The following is a 13,192-nucleotide window of genomic DNA, read 5'->3' as shown; positions in this document are numbered from 1 at the left end:
ACACGGGTGGATATTTATTTCAAAATTTACTCGCACATCCAAATGCACCATTTGTTCCAAATTATTTGCGAAGCCTCTACGGTCTTGTGTTATCTCGGCAGCAGGGGTGAAGGCAGCGCGGCGCATCCGGCCCAGGCTCCGCGGGTCGGGTCGGCTCCCGCCCGGCCTCGCCGTCCCCCGGGAACCCCGCAATCACCGCGACTGGAAGCGGCGCGAGCCGACCCCGCCCCGGGCCCCCCGCCCTCCCCGCCCCCACTCACCGTCCTGGCGCCGAAGCCCCCCTCCCTCGCGGCCCCGCCCCTCCCTCGCGGCCCCGCCCCTCCCTCGCGGCCCCGCCCCTCCCTCGCGGCCCCCCTCCCGCTCCCCTCCTCCGCGCCGGGGTGGCCCCGCCCCCGTCCAGGTGGGGCACGTGACGGAACCCCGGCCAATCAGGGCGCGCCTCCCCGCGGCCGCAGTGATTGGCTCAGAGGTGGCCACGTGGTCTAAGCCAGGCCAATGGGATTCGATTCTGGGACTTCGGCTGCGGGTGTCGGGAGCCGGCTTCTTCCCTCCTGCTCCGGGGCCCCTGGGCGAGCGGCCAGGGAGGGAGACGTGCGCGGGAGGGACGTCAGGGGAAGAGCGTCTGACGGCGGGGGGCAGACGTCTCGGTGACGTCACAGTTGCCCATCCAGCCTGGTGGCCTCGCCCGGCCCCGCTCCACCTGTTGCTTTTCAGCTGCAAGAATCCGCAACCCCCAGTCCTGACACCCGGGCCCGAGCTGGCGTTGGCTCGCTTAGCGGAGGAAGAGCCGATTCCAGGGCGGGGGCCCCGCCGTCTCCTCCAGGCCTTTGCTCGTGCAGGGCCCTGGTTCACTCTCCCCCCCCCTTTCCTCCCTGACCTCTGGGGGGGGGACTGGAATCCAGCCTCCCCGCCCCCCGACAGCACGGGGTCCTGCCCCCGAGGCATTGTGCTGTGCTGCGTCTGTGAGTCTGTCTCGACCACCAGAAGGTGGGTTCCTTGAGGTCAGAGGTCGGGCTTCAGGCGCTGCCCCCCCCAGCAGAGCCCAGCATGAGACCGTGTTTAAAAACCAAAAAACAGAAAACCAAGAGGCAGATGAATGAGATGAGATCTCCCCAGACAAGCGGCCAACCTCAGTGGAGACCTTGACATGGTGCTTGGCGCCTAGTAGGTGCTCAACAAATAGCAGATATTCCGATTTCCGCCTTTATTCCGGACCGATTCAGTGATATGTGCTTGCCAGGTCAGAGGAGCGGGGAGGGTCTCCTTTTCGACCCAAGATGTCCTTCAGACAACCTCACAGGCACTGCGGCAACACTTTCTACAGTGACAGGCCAGCCAGGAGAGTGGGTGCTCATGAGAGGCCGGAGGGGGGGGGCTCTGGAGCCAGGCTGGGGAGCGCACCGTGGGGTCCCACTAACAACACCGCAGAGTAATGGGCTCCTTTGGTTTCTCATCAATTTTCCTTTCTTTTTTCTTTTTTACTCTGAGGTTTCCCTCCACCAGAGAGGGAGAAAGCAAGACCGGTGTGTGCCTCACATTCTGCCCTGATTATAGGACTCTACTCCCAGAGCTTACAGAACCGTGGGGTCGAGGCTGCAGGATGGTCATTCCCGGGGAATCAACTGTTGGGGCGCTGATCTTTAAAACACCTGGACCAGACGTCAAAGATGGTTCTGTTTAGAGAAATAAATGCGAGTTTCTGTAGTGGGCACTGCGGGGAGCACACTCGGAACCCGGGGGATCCCTTTTAGACTCCTGTCGCCCCTTCCCAGCTTCCACGGGCCTTGCGAATGGCTGGTTCCTGGGAGCATCTCTGAGGGCCACCCTGGGGCTTGGGGAACTCCTCACTGCTGCGCTCTCACACCCGAGAAGCCAGGAGCATCTCAGAGTCTACTTCTCACCCAGAAGCACCTCACACCCCAGAGCTCCCCACAGTCCCTTTGGGATCTTTGGGATCAGGCTGTGGCGGGGACTTTGCCTAAACCCCGTCGCTACTTTGCTTCGTTTTTCCTCCTCTGTCCTCTCCCCAGTTTCCTTAACCGTCTTCCCTGGGAGCGCTCCCTTCATACGTCCCTTCTTACAAATCCATGCCTCAGCGTTTCCTTCTGGAAGGGACTCACGTAAGGCCAGTTTCTTTCTTGCAGACCTTATCAGAGCCTTAGCACTGATTTTTCCAAGAGGGAAGAAAAGTAGGTTAACACCTTACAAACTCTTTTAACCCCAATTAATGAAAGAGAGGAGTTAATTTTATTTATTTTTATTTTTTCATTTTTTTTTAAAGAGGTGAGTTAATTTTAAACCCCTTTGTTAGGGGATCCCTGGGTGGCGCAGCGGTTTGGCGCCTGCCTTTGGCCCAGGGCGCGATCCTGGAGACCCGGGATCGAATCCCACGTCAGGCTCCCAGTGCATGGAGCCTGCTTCTCCCTCTGCCTATGTCTCTGCCTCTCTCTCTCTCTGTGTGTGACTATATCATAAAAATTAAAAAAAAAATAAAGACTTTTAAAAAAAGAATCTTTAAAAAAAAAATAAACCCCTTTGTTAGAACCACCTGCCTGAGCTAGTGTTTTCACTGGGCTCCAGGGATGCTGCTTGAACTGGAACAGAGGTCTCGGGCCCCCCAGCAGCTCAGCAGGCTCCCTCCCTCCCCACTAAATGGGCCCTGGGACCATTGCTGAGAGCGATGGGGGACTGGGGAAGGCAATGCAGCCAAAGAAGTAAAAAAGCCTCGTTCCAAAGAATTGTAAAATTTATTGTATAAGTATTGCAGCTTTTCAGAATGTCATCATTGCCACTAATGATTATTGATACACAACAAGCGATTTCATCAGGCCTGTGGATTGGCATCCAAATACAGAGTCTTACGCGGCAGCGACGTGGGCGCCGCACCCAGCGTGCCATGGAGAATTTACATGAGTTTAACTTGAACAGAACTTGGGAAAACAGGGCTGCAAAGGTGAGCGGTTCCAACGCCAAGAACGCAACATAAAAGCGTGCCATCAGCACACCACCATGGAATCAGGCAGGCAAACGAGAACGCGTGTCCTTCTGGGCTCTATAGTACAGCAGAATTTGAAGCGCAGTTTCCAGGAAACAAACAAACATAAACAAAACAAAGACACTTTTATTTTTTCCTTATCATCAGGATGTTTTATGGATCTGGAAGCTTTGTGTGCGTGTAGAGAACGATTTCTGGAACATACAATTCAGAGAGGAGACGAGGACAGGGATTGGACTCGGTTCTTGCCCTGCCCTGGGGTTCGCTAGATGGTGGGAGGTGGGGGTGGGCTGGGGGGAGTTTCAGCTCTTTGCAAAGAACACCGGGGCTTGGGGGGGACAGAGATGGCTTAGTGCCCCTTCCTAAGTTGGTCTGCGGAGACCTGGCCTTTGTGGGAGAAATGCTCTTTCTTCCTCGGGGGTGGGGGGGTAGGAAATGTGATGGACAAGCAGGGAAACGATGAGGAGTAGAGGAAGCCCAACCTGGTCCCCCTCCAACCAGCCACAGCTGAGGACCCCCAGACTTTTTACTGGAAAAAGGAGGTCTCCTCAGGGGTGCTCGGAATCTTTTCAGAGATAACGGCACGACAGCCAACATCCAGAGGAATGAGTGCACCCCCAGCTCTGGGGTCCAGCAGAGAAACCAAGAGCTTAGCTGTTTCCAGAAACACACACCCCAGGTTTTCTGGGGATGTGTCCCGACTTGGACAAGCTGCTCTGCCCTGAGCCTCTGCAACCGGCATCTGCCGGGCATGAAGGCCAGGGGCGCTGTGGCATCGAGCCCTGGACTGCAATCCTGGGGTGCATTCGGAGGGGTGTGCTCTGCCCTCAAGCCAGCTGAGGTCAGGGAGCCACTCCCCCGCCTCCTTCCAAACACCCCAAATGCAGACCACACCACCAACCAATGGGATTCCAACAGCTTGGCTCCAGACCTGGGGACCCGCACAGTCCAGGGCCACTTCTAGGCTTACAAGTCACATGGGAGTCAAACACCGCATCTGACAAGACGGTGGTGGGTGGGTGCGTGGGTGGGACACGGGAGGGCAGGGCGATGGGGAGATTTGAGAAGTGGCAGCCCTTTGTTGACCTAGAGTGGGAAGGTCAGTCCCCGGGGCGGAGGGGTGGAGGGGGTGGGGATGGGGAGTTGGTGTCACTGTCCAGGGATGCCCCCATCTGGTGACAAGAGGGCACTCCTTCCTCAGTAAGGCACTAGGGAGGCTCTTCACATAGAGGAAAGCTACAGTTTTTAAAAATTTTATCTATAAATGTGTCCCTGTACCTTTTAGGACAAATTAATACCGATGTTTCTGCACGACTTCTGAAAAGAATCCTCTTTGAGAAGCAAAGTTTAGGCTGAAGACCCCCCCCCCACCACCACCACCGCCCCGACCTCGCCACGGAGAGGCAGGTGTTATTGTCAAAGTACAAGAACTTTCCACCAGGCTGGCCGGCGGCCACTCAGACCCCGTGTTTATCTCTTGGTCACCGTGTTGGGGAAGGGTACGTAGAAATAGAGTCCAAATGGTCAGAACCTCAAAACTGTTCTCAGGCGTTTAAGTAATAAAAAAGTTGCTTAAAAACAAGAGTTATTGCCCGGATGCCTCCTCTTATGTTAGTCTGCTAGTTAGTGTTCTGCCAAAATGAAAACACAGCTCCGTGCGGAGGGGCTTGGGGGGGGGGGGCGGGGGGCTGCTCTTCCATCTGGGGGATCACCCCATGGAATGTGAACAAGTCCTCAGCGGGAGGAAGAACCTGCAGCTCCAGCCACTGTCCCTGGTCGACCCCAGGGACCCCCACTCCATGTCCCGCCTGTCGCCACCGCGCACACACCTGCGCCGCTCACGCGCCCTCACCTGCGCACCACCAGGGGATCCCGCCACACTGCAGCCTACTCAGGAAAATCCTGGTAGACAAGACTTGTATCTGCTAAAGAGGCTGTGAAAACACAGATAAATAAGCACATCGAACATGATTGTTTCCACGGGGAGAGGGAACGAAAATGCGGGAGAGCAGAAGGTAACGAATTGTGCTTCGAAAACATAAAAGCACAGGTTCGACTGTTTTTTTTTTGTTGTTGTCGTTTTAACCCTTTTGCATGTCCTGGGAGAGATCGGGGCATGTCGCTTTTTCATCTCCGGGGTTCCGTTTGTTGGCCTGTTAGGTGAGAATTGCTACGTAAAGAGGAAAGACAGGAACGAGGTCAAATTCCTAATACTCTGGGCCTTTCTGACCTGTCGGTGGCCTCCACCGACCGACCTCAGCTGATATATCCTGGAGCCAGCGCATCGCCCCAAAGCGCTCTGGGCAAAGCAGCCACCCAAGCCCCCTCTGGGGGGCCAGGGGAAGGGGGGTCCCCGGCAACACGTGCGGGGAGCAGCTGCGGCTGGAGACGGGTGGGGGCGGGGGGGAGGCTTCATGCTTTAAAAAAACAAAACAAAAAAAACAGGAGGAAAAACTAAGATTCTTCCAGAAGTTTATTTTCATCTCGGGAAAGGCAAAGCCACCACCTGCAACTTGGTGCCTAGGGTAACTTCCCTATGGGTTTGCCATCCCAAGGCTGTTCTGGCCCAGAGGGGGAAACTGTCTCCTTCGGTGGGGAATGTATAACGAGGTAACAACCTATCGCTAGCCAGAAGCTTCCACTTCGCAGGAAAGCGGCCCCTCCGGAAAGCTCTCCAAACTCCGTGTCGAGCCCGCCCTCTGCCTGACGCCGACTGTGAAATTTCCACATTTCTCCCTTAAAAGTCTCGACAGACATGATAGGAGTTTCCATCAGACAAGCACTGACATATTTATATTAAAAAATAGTGCAAAAGCTCAACATTTATATAAATAACTCTAAACCCCTGCTTTGTACTTTTTTTTTCTTTACAAGGTAATACACGCTTTCTGAGTTGGCACTCAAAAATTGCCATTTTTTTTTCTCTTCTAGTTCAGAAAACAACTTTTTTTTTTAATAGGCCTCTTCTAATACAAAAATACTCCTGCCCTCACAATACAGTTTCTCTTATTTTATATATATTTATATATATATAATATTGCAGATCTTTAAACAAAGGTTTTGTGCAAATATGTCTTTAAAGTTAAGTGAAATCATCATAAACAAACAAAAGAAAAGAAGCATTCACGCACGCAGCTCAACTAGAAACAGAAAAGACTAGGGTAGGTTTTGTGTGTGTGTGTGTGTGTGTGTGTGTTGCTTTTTGTTTTTGTTTTTTTCTCTTTTGCCTTCAAGACACAGCTCAACAAAGAAACGTGGTTTTTTGCAAGCTTTCTTAGCTTGTGCATTCAGACCACACAGAACATGTAAATATTTATACACAGAGAGGGGGGAGAGGATGGTTACGCGCCGCGTGTGGTGGCTGCCGCCCGGTCCTCCTCTGTCTTCTCGTCTAAGAGGTGCGGAGCGTGTTGTCTTCTCCCTACCGCTGCCCCGGCCCCGGGGTGCCTAGAGAGGGTGCCCTTTCGGTTTATCCTTTTCTTTGCTCCAGGCAGCTGTGCTCTCCAGGGGGGCGATGTGTGCGTGGGGGAGCCGGGTCCCCTCCAGCAAGGAGGGCGGCCCGCTGCTCTGCTGGTGCTGGAAGGCCGGGGACCCCGGGTAGTGGCCGATGACCTCGCTGTAGGTGGGGGGCGGCCCCTCCATGCGCCCGCCGCCCCCGTAGCACGTGGCGCTGATGCCCGAGTTACTGCTGGGGGGGCAGGGGCCGCCCAACATGGCACTGTCCATCAGGTCGCTGTCGAAGATGGTTCTGTTCGGGGGCGCGCGCACCGACTCGCGGTTCAGCTCCAGCTGCTGCTCCGGGTCCCGCAGCTGGAGGGTGCAGGGGCCCTGGTAGGGCGGGGGCTCCTCCCCGTCCGACAGCGAGATGGTGGGCGGCAGGTCGATCTGGTGCTGCAGGTACGGGTAGGTGGGCTGGAAGCGGTGGAAGCGGTCCCGCTGGGTGAAGGGGGGCACGGCCAGGCGGTCGGTGGGCCTCGGAGGGGCATAGACCTGCGGCTGCGGGGGCAGAGCAGAGTGAGGGCCCCCCACCCCGAAGCAGCCCGAGGCGGTGGGGTCTGGCTGCCTGGGCGGGGACCCTCTGCTCTCTGGGGGTGGGGGGGAGGGAGGGGTGCACTGGGGAGCCCTGGCTGGGATCCTCATCACTGAGTTGGAAGAGGGGCAACTTGTGTCCTCCACGCTGCGGACCCTGTGGGCCCCCCACTGCGGGGTGGGAGAGGGTGAGTGGCTGGCACGGGCGGTGCTAGCAGCCAAGGACAATTGTTCAGAGAAGGGCACGGAGGTGAGCCTGGCAGCCACACTCCTGCGGCCAGGGGAGGCGACTCCGGCTTGGAGAGGGGACTCGCCGGGAGCATGGCCGGAGGCATCCATTACAGCACCCCGGGGGGCGGGGGGGCAGTGGGCAGGGGACTGGGGCCGCGCGGGGGGCTCACCTCCGGGATTCCGCTGCCCGACACCGTGCTCTCGGAGGGCCAGAGGCATCCTTCCTGTGTGGGGACGAGAGGGGCAGGGTCAGCAGGCTGAGCACAGGTGAGCGCACACAGGGTCAACTGGCTTTGAGCCTGACATCTTCTCTTTGGAGTCGCATCTGGCAGCCATCGGCCACCCTCCATCCCCACCCTGCTACCCCGGCCTGGGGCCCTCACCACTTCTCAGATGTGACCCCAACCGCCTACAGCTGACCTGTAGGCTCCGCCTTCGTAAGACCCTCCAGCAGCTGCCCGCGTGCCTTAGGCTGATGAGGAAGCCTGGCGAGACCTGGCCCTCCCGACCTTGACCTGGACCACGTGCTTGCAGCGTGATCTTGGCAAGTTACTAAACTTCCAGAACTTTTGAGGGGTAGACTATGCCAAGGAGCGCACGTGGCCCTCTGTGACTACACGAAAGTGCTGGGGGCCAGGCTGACGCACCTTCTAGTGCAAAGGGTCATGCATGTACCTCAGGGCCTTTGCACTGGCCGTCCCACTGCACCGACAGCCCCGCAGACCTCCTCTGACACTGCCGTCTAAAGGGCCTGCCCCCATTTACAATCCTGGCATGGGCTAACTTCCTTCCCAGCAGCTCTCTTACCTGTGACCAACTTGTCTCTATTTATTTACCTCTTTACAGCCTGTCTCAACCTGTATACCAGGAGCCCAGTTCACGGGTACAGAAATACTGGACAAAGTTAGTTAATGAGCTGAATGCCCCCATGCAGCTGCTCTGCCACCAAATAATGATGGGGTCAGTCAACAAAGGCGGAAGGTGGTACCGCTTCCATACCAAGTGTGTAGCTGCCACCTCAGGAAGCTCACACCCTCTTGCTCTGAGATTTCCCCATGGGTGGCCGGGCCGCATGGGCTGAGTTGGGGACATGCCACGTGCCTTCTCAGGCCTCGGGGAGAGACCCAAGGCATGTGGGACCCCACACCAGGATCAGCTTGTCTGAGAGGCAAACCCAGACAATGCTGGTTATGTGGTGACAGATAGCCCTGGGCCCGGGGGGAAGGATGTCGCCTCTGAATTTCACAGCTTTCTAGAGATGGAGATAAACTGTACCTAGGGATGCCTGGGTGGTTCAGCGGCTGAGCCACCACCTGCCTTCGGCTCAGGGCATGATCCCGGGGTCCTGGGATCGAGTCCCTCATTGGGCACCCTGCAGGGAGTCTGCTGCTCCCTCTGCCTGTGTCTCTCACGAAATAAATACAATCTTTAAAAAATAAATAAACTGTACATATTCAAAGTATGCAATTTGGTTAGGTTTTGGTATGTGCATACACCAGAGACCCGTGACTACAATCAAAACATCTAGCGCTCCAAAGGTTTCCTCGGGGCACGTTATCCTGGGGGTTCCCGTTCTCACCCAGTTGGGGCCGGAGGGTGACCTGGAGAGGGGGCTGGTTGCCCAGAGAAGTGCAGTTGCCTACATGGCCATTGGGGGGCTCTGTGGCTCTCACAACGGTCCCACCGGGAAAGCACCCATGAGCACTCCTTGTGGTCTCTAGTAGGTTCCAGGTGGTAGGATGCAGCAAGCGGCCACACAGCCTTGCTGCTGGCGTGGTCAAAGGCCGTTTTGTTACTGATATTAGTCATGTTATCAATCGTCGTCTCGGTGCCAGACACTGCACCGAGAGCTGAGTGGGCCCAGCTGGTAGGAGGCCGTGCTGGGATCCAAACCCTCACCTGCTCGCTTCCAGACCCACCTGGGCTCAGGCCAATCCTGGCTGTGTAGCCCCGGGCCAGGCCACTGGCATGGCCCATGTGCGTGCCAGGAAGCCAATGGGCACGTCCACCCGCTCCTCACTAGGGTCAGGGGCCCCGGGTGGTGGATGCATGCAGCTAAGGCCAGCTTGGATGAGAGGTGACCCAGATACACTCCTGCCTAAAACCTTTACACGAGCCCCTCTGTCCCGGGCTCTGCATGACGTGGCCAACAACCTCTTCCCACCACTGCCCCCACCCCCACTCCCAGTCCCAACAGAGTGGTTAGCTACCTGGCACCACCCAGGAAGCTTAAGGAAACACCCACCAACGCCCCAGGAGCCCCACCATAGAGCCCCAAACCACCCACCAGACCTCGTCAGCTGACTACCTCCAACGTGTGCACCTGGAAGTCACTTCTTCCTCCAGGGAGCCTTCCAGGAACCACCCACCACCACCCCTGCCTCCCAGACTCCCATGGCATCTCAGCTCCTATATCGGCCTGGCTCACTGTACAGTAATCGAACGTCCAGCTGGCTGCCCTGTCCCTGATTTAGAAGCCTTGTGCCTGCAGAAGCCGCTCGGGAAGCGGGAGACCCATGCCAGGGCTGATTTGGGGACAAAATGAACAAAGGGTTGCCCCATCCAATTTCCTGGCTGAGCCTCTAGTCTGAATCCATCCTGCCCCACGCTGAGCAGGCTTCACGCACAAACCGTCTTCCAAGAGACCTATGGGTGATGTGACCGTCGCTGTTTAAGATGCATAAACTTTGGGGGAATAATTAAAGCTGCTACGGGGAGGAATTCAAAGCAGGGAATGTTTGAAAACAAACCTCAGGGACCCAGGAGCAGCTCAGAAATGAGCAGGAGGCTTCCTGGGTGGGGTTGGTGGCACCTATAAACCTGCTTACCTGTGCCAGGTGGCACCGTACCTGCCTCACAGGGCACATCCCCCCACCCGCCAACTCCAGGACAAGCCCCTGCAGACCCATCTTCCGTGCCGCCGTCAGGGCAAGATCACCACTGCTGTTAGCACAACACAATATAGTGTGGCTTCCCTGGGAACAGCCCCGGGCGGGGAAGTGACGTTCTAGGGCCAGTGGCGTACCTGCACTTGAGCCTTATTCTCGGACAGATGAGCAAATGGGGTCCCCCTGGAAAGGAACCGAGGCAGGACAGTCAGGCCAGGGGCAGGCCCGGCCCCAGGCGGAGAGTGCCCAGGTTTGGGGTGTCTGTGGGAGGTCACGGGGCCCTGAGACTCCTGAGACGCACGCTGTCTGGCAGGGAGGGGTCCCCAAGGGAGCTGCCACACTTGCTGCAGGCCTAACGAGGCTGTGTTTACCCAGCCGGGCATCCCCAGGGGCCCATGCAGGTGGCTGGGTAGATGGGGCGGGGACTTTTTTGTGGCTCCAGGTGTCTGGGAATCAGGGCCAGGATCTTAACCCTCTGTCTGGGCACAAAGTCCCAGGTGCTGCCCACGGGGCTGTCTCCCTGCCCCCGGTGGCAGCAAGGATCCCTCACGCTGGAACTTGCGCCACGCCCCCAGCCCGCTGGGCGAGCGTCGTCCTCAGTGACCACACCCAGGGGCAGGCAGCAGAAGGGCCAGCTCCACCCGTCTGGCTGAGTGGGGCTCAGAGGGCGAGAAGGCCCACCCCGGGCACGGGCCACCCGGCTCGCATCTTCTCCTTTGCCCCAGCATGTGAGGTGGCACAAGGGGGCCGGGGCTCTTCGCACCGCCGCTGACAAGCTGTGCGGCTTCAGGCCAACACGCCCACCTGTCTGGGCCCCGGTTTCTCCCCGTGGGATGGGGTTTCCGGGCTGCCGTGAGCCGGGGAGGCACACCCTCGGCACAGCCACCGGGGGGGACAGGCACAGCAGACACATGGGTGAGCCCTGGCCGGAGCAGCGGCGCCCAGTGCCCTCCGGATGCCCACTGAGCCTCGGGCCGGGGGACCCAGCGGAGGCTCCTCGCCCTGGCCACCTGCTGACCGCCCCGCCGCGCCGCGCCGCAGCCTGATTGGGGGGACACGCCCAAACCTGCCAGGCACCCGGCTTGACCCGGCTCAGCCCCGCAGGCTCTGGGCACCGCCACCAACCCCGGGCAGCCGTCCCCCAGACCTGGGAGGCCACCCCCGGTGCCACCCCCCCTGCTGTCGCTGTCCTCCCAGGCTCAGAGGTGTGCTCGGGGCACGGCCCTGGGGCCACCCCCGTGTCAGCTTCTCCCTGCAAATCCCAGCCTGCCCTTCAGACAGCCTGCTCCTGCCAGGCGAAGTCACACAGCGCCCGTGTGGGGGCAGAAACCACTCGGGGGTGAGCTGCGCCCCCACCTCGGTCCACCGGCTGCAGGGTGCCAAGCGGCAGGGCACAGTGCAGCGCCCAGGGTGCAGGGAGCAGGGGCCCAGCGCTCAGAGCTGCAGAAAGGCAGGCCTCCCCGCCCCCGCCGGGCCCCCACTTTGTGGAGTCTTGAGGGGCAATTTCTGGGGCAACTTCTGGGGCTTCCAGGATGCGGGTGAAGCTCACCATTCCAGTAAGATACCAAAATGCAGTATTCACAGCAAGGACGCTCCCAGCCCAGCGTTTGCCTCACCTGCCTGGACCCCTCGTCACTTCCTCCTTCAGGGTTTGGCCTAAGAGGCTCATCCTGACCAAACTCACCCCCCTGGCGTTCTCGGGGGGCAGGGACGGACGGGCGGGTGAGGGACGGATGGACGAGCGACCGAGGGGACGGAAGAGCCTGCACCGTCCCGGCCCGCAGTGCTCGGCCTCTCGCCCCGCGCTAAGCCCGCAGCCTCCGGGGAGCGGCACGATCGAGTGGCAACGGGAGCCCCGTTTCATGGGTGGAGTGGCCAGGGCCCCTGGGGCTGGAGGGCTTTTCCGGGGTGACCTGCGGTGTCCAAAACACTGTGGGTCCCGGCCCAGATGCCTGCGCGCCATTGAGAAGAGGGAAGGGCCACCTCCCACCCGTCTGGGCCAAGGCGGCAGGACCCCGGGCACCTTGCCCTCCGCCCGTCCCATCGGGCCTGTACCTCGGACGCCCTCCCGTCCCCGTGCCGACGGGAGGGGCAGGGCACTTACCGAGGAGAGGGCGTCTTCTCTCCTCCTGCCCTGGCTGTGCCGGCCGATGAAGGAGCGCGCAGACAGCTTGTAGTGGCTCAGCAGGCACGTGATCACCACCACCATCACCATCACCACCACCACGATGATGGTGATCTCAACAAACTCCAGCTCTGCTGCAAGACGGGGGGAGACGCGTGAGCCTTGGGGGACCCCGACTCAGGCCACGGGCTCAGGGCCCAGCCCTTGTGAGCGCTCGCTCACCCTCCCTGCACACCCAACACTCACACCCCAACACTCATCACTGACACACAACACTCACACATCCCAATGCTCACATCCTAGTACTCCCTTCCCAACACTCACACGCGAGTGCTCACACCCCAACGCTCACACCCCAACACTCACACCCCAACACTCACACACCCCAATACTCACACCCCAACACTCATCAAGATACAAACTCCAACACTCACACCCCAACACTCACACAACCCAACACTCACACCCCAACACTCATCACTGACACACAACGCTCACACACGCCAATGCTCACACTGCAACACTCACACATCCCAATGCTCACATCCTAGTACTCCCTTCCCAACACTCACACGCGAGTGCTCACACCCCAACGCTCACACCCCAACACTCACACCCCAACACTCACACAACCCAATACTCACACCCCAACACTCAAGACACAAACTCCAACACTCACACCCCAACACTCACACAACCCAACACTCACACCCCAACACTCATCACTGACACACAACGCTCACACACGCCAATGCTCACACTGCAACACTCAACACATCCCAATGCTCACATCCTAGTACTCCCTTCCCAACACTCACACGCGAGTGCTCACACCCCAACGCTCACACCCCAACACTCACACCCCAACACTCACACACCCCAATACTCACACCCCAACACTCATCAAGATACAAACTCCAACAC

At 58.6% G+C, this 13,192-nt stretch overlaps 1 protein-coding gene across 4 annotated transcripts in view; it reads right to left on the bottom strand.

The window, feature by feature from the left end:
• Nucleotides 1-2,728: 2,728 nt before the first annotated feature.
• The window catches only part of PMEPA1 (prostate transmembrane protein, androgen induced 1), a 56,597-nt gene continuing 46,133 nt past the window's right edge, over nt 2,729-13,192 (bottom strand). For 2 of the 4 annotated variants that reach the window (XM_055303929.1, XM_055303938.1), the window contains exons 2-4: nt 12,248-12,399; nt 7,426-7,479; nt 2,729-6,991 (exon numbers count right to left, since the gene is read on the bottom strand). In XM_055303929.1, coding sequence (XP_055159904.1) covers nt 6,443-6,991; nt 7,426-7,479; nt 12,248-12,399 — 755 coding nt within the window. In that variant the 3' untranslated portion in view covers nt 2,729-6,442. Of the gene's footprint in view, nt 6,992-7,425; nt 7,480-12,247; nt 12,403-13,192 lie in introns of all 4 variants that reach the window. The other 2 variants (XM_055303922.1, XM_055303946.1) reach the window with 1 other exon arrangement.

Source organism: Nyctereutes procyonoides, unplaced genomic scaffold, assembly GCF_905146905.1.
Source record: "Nyctereutes procyonoides isolate TBG_1078 unplaced genomic scaffold, NYPRO_anot_genome, whole genome shotgun sequence".
In the NCBI taxonomy this organism is placed as follows: domain Eukaryota; kingdom Metazoa; phylum Chordata; class Mammalia; order Carnivora; family Canidae; genus Nyctereutes; species Nyctereutes procyonoides.
The sequence above is the reverse complement of the archived record's forward strand: the minus strand, read 5'-3'. Positions and strand labels throughout refer to the sequence as shown.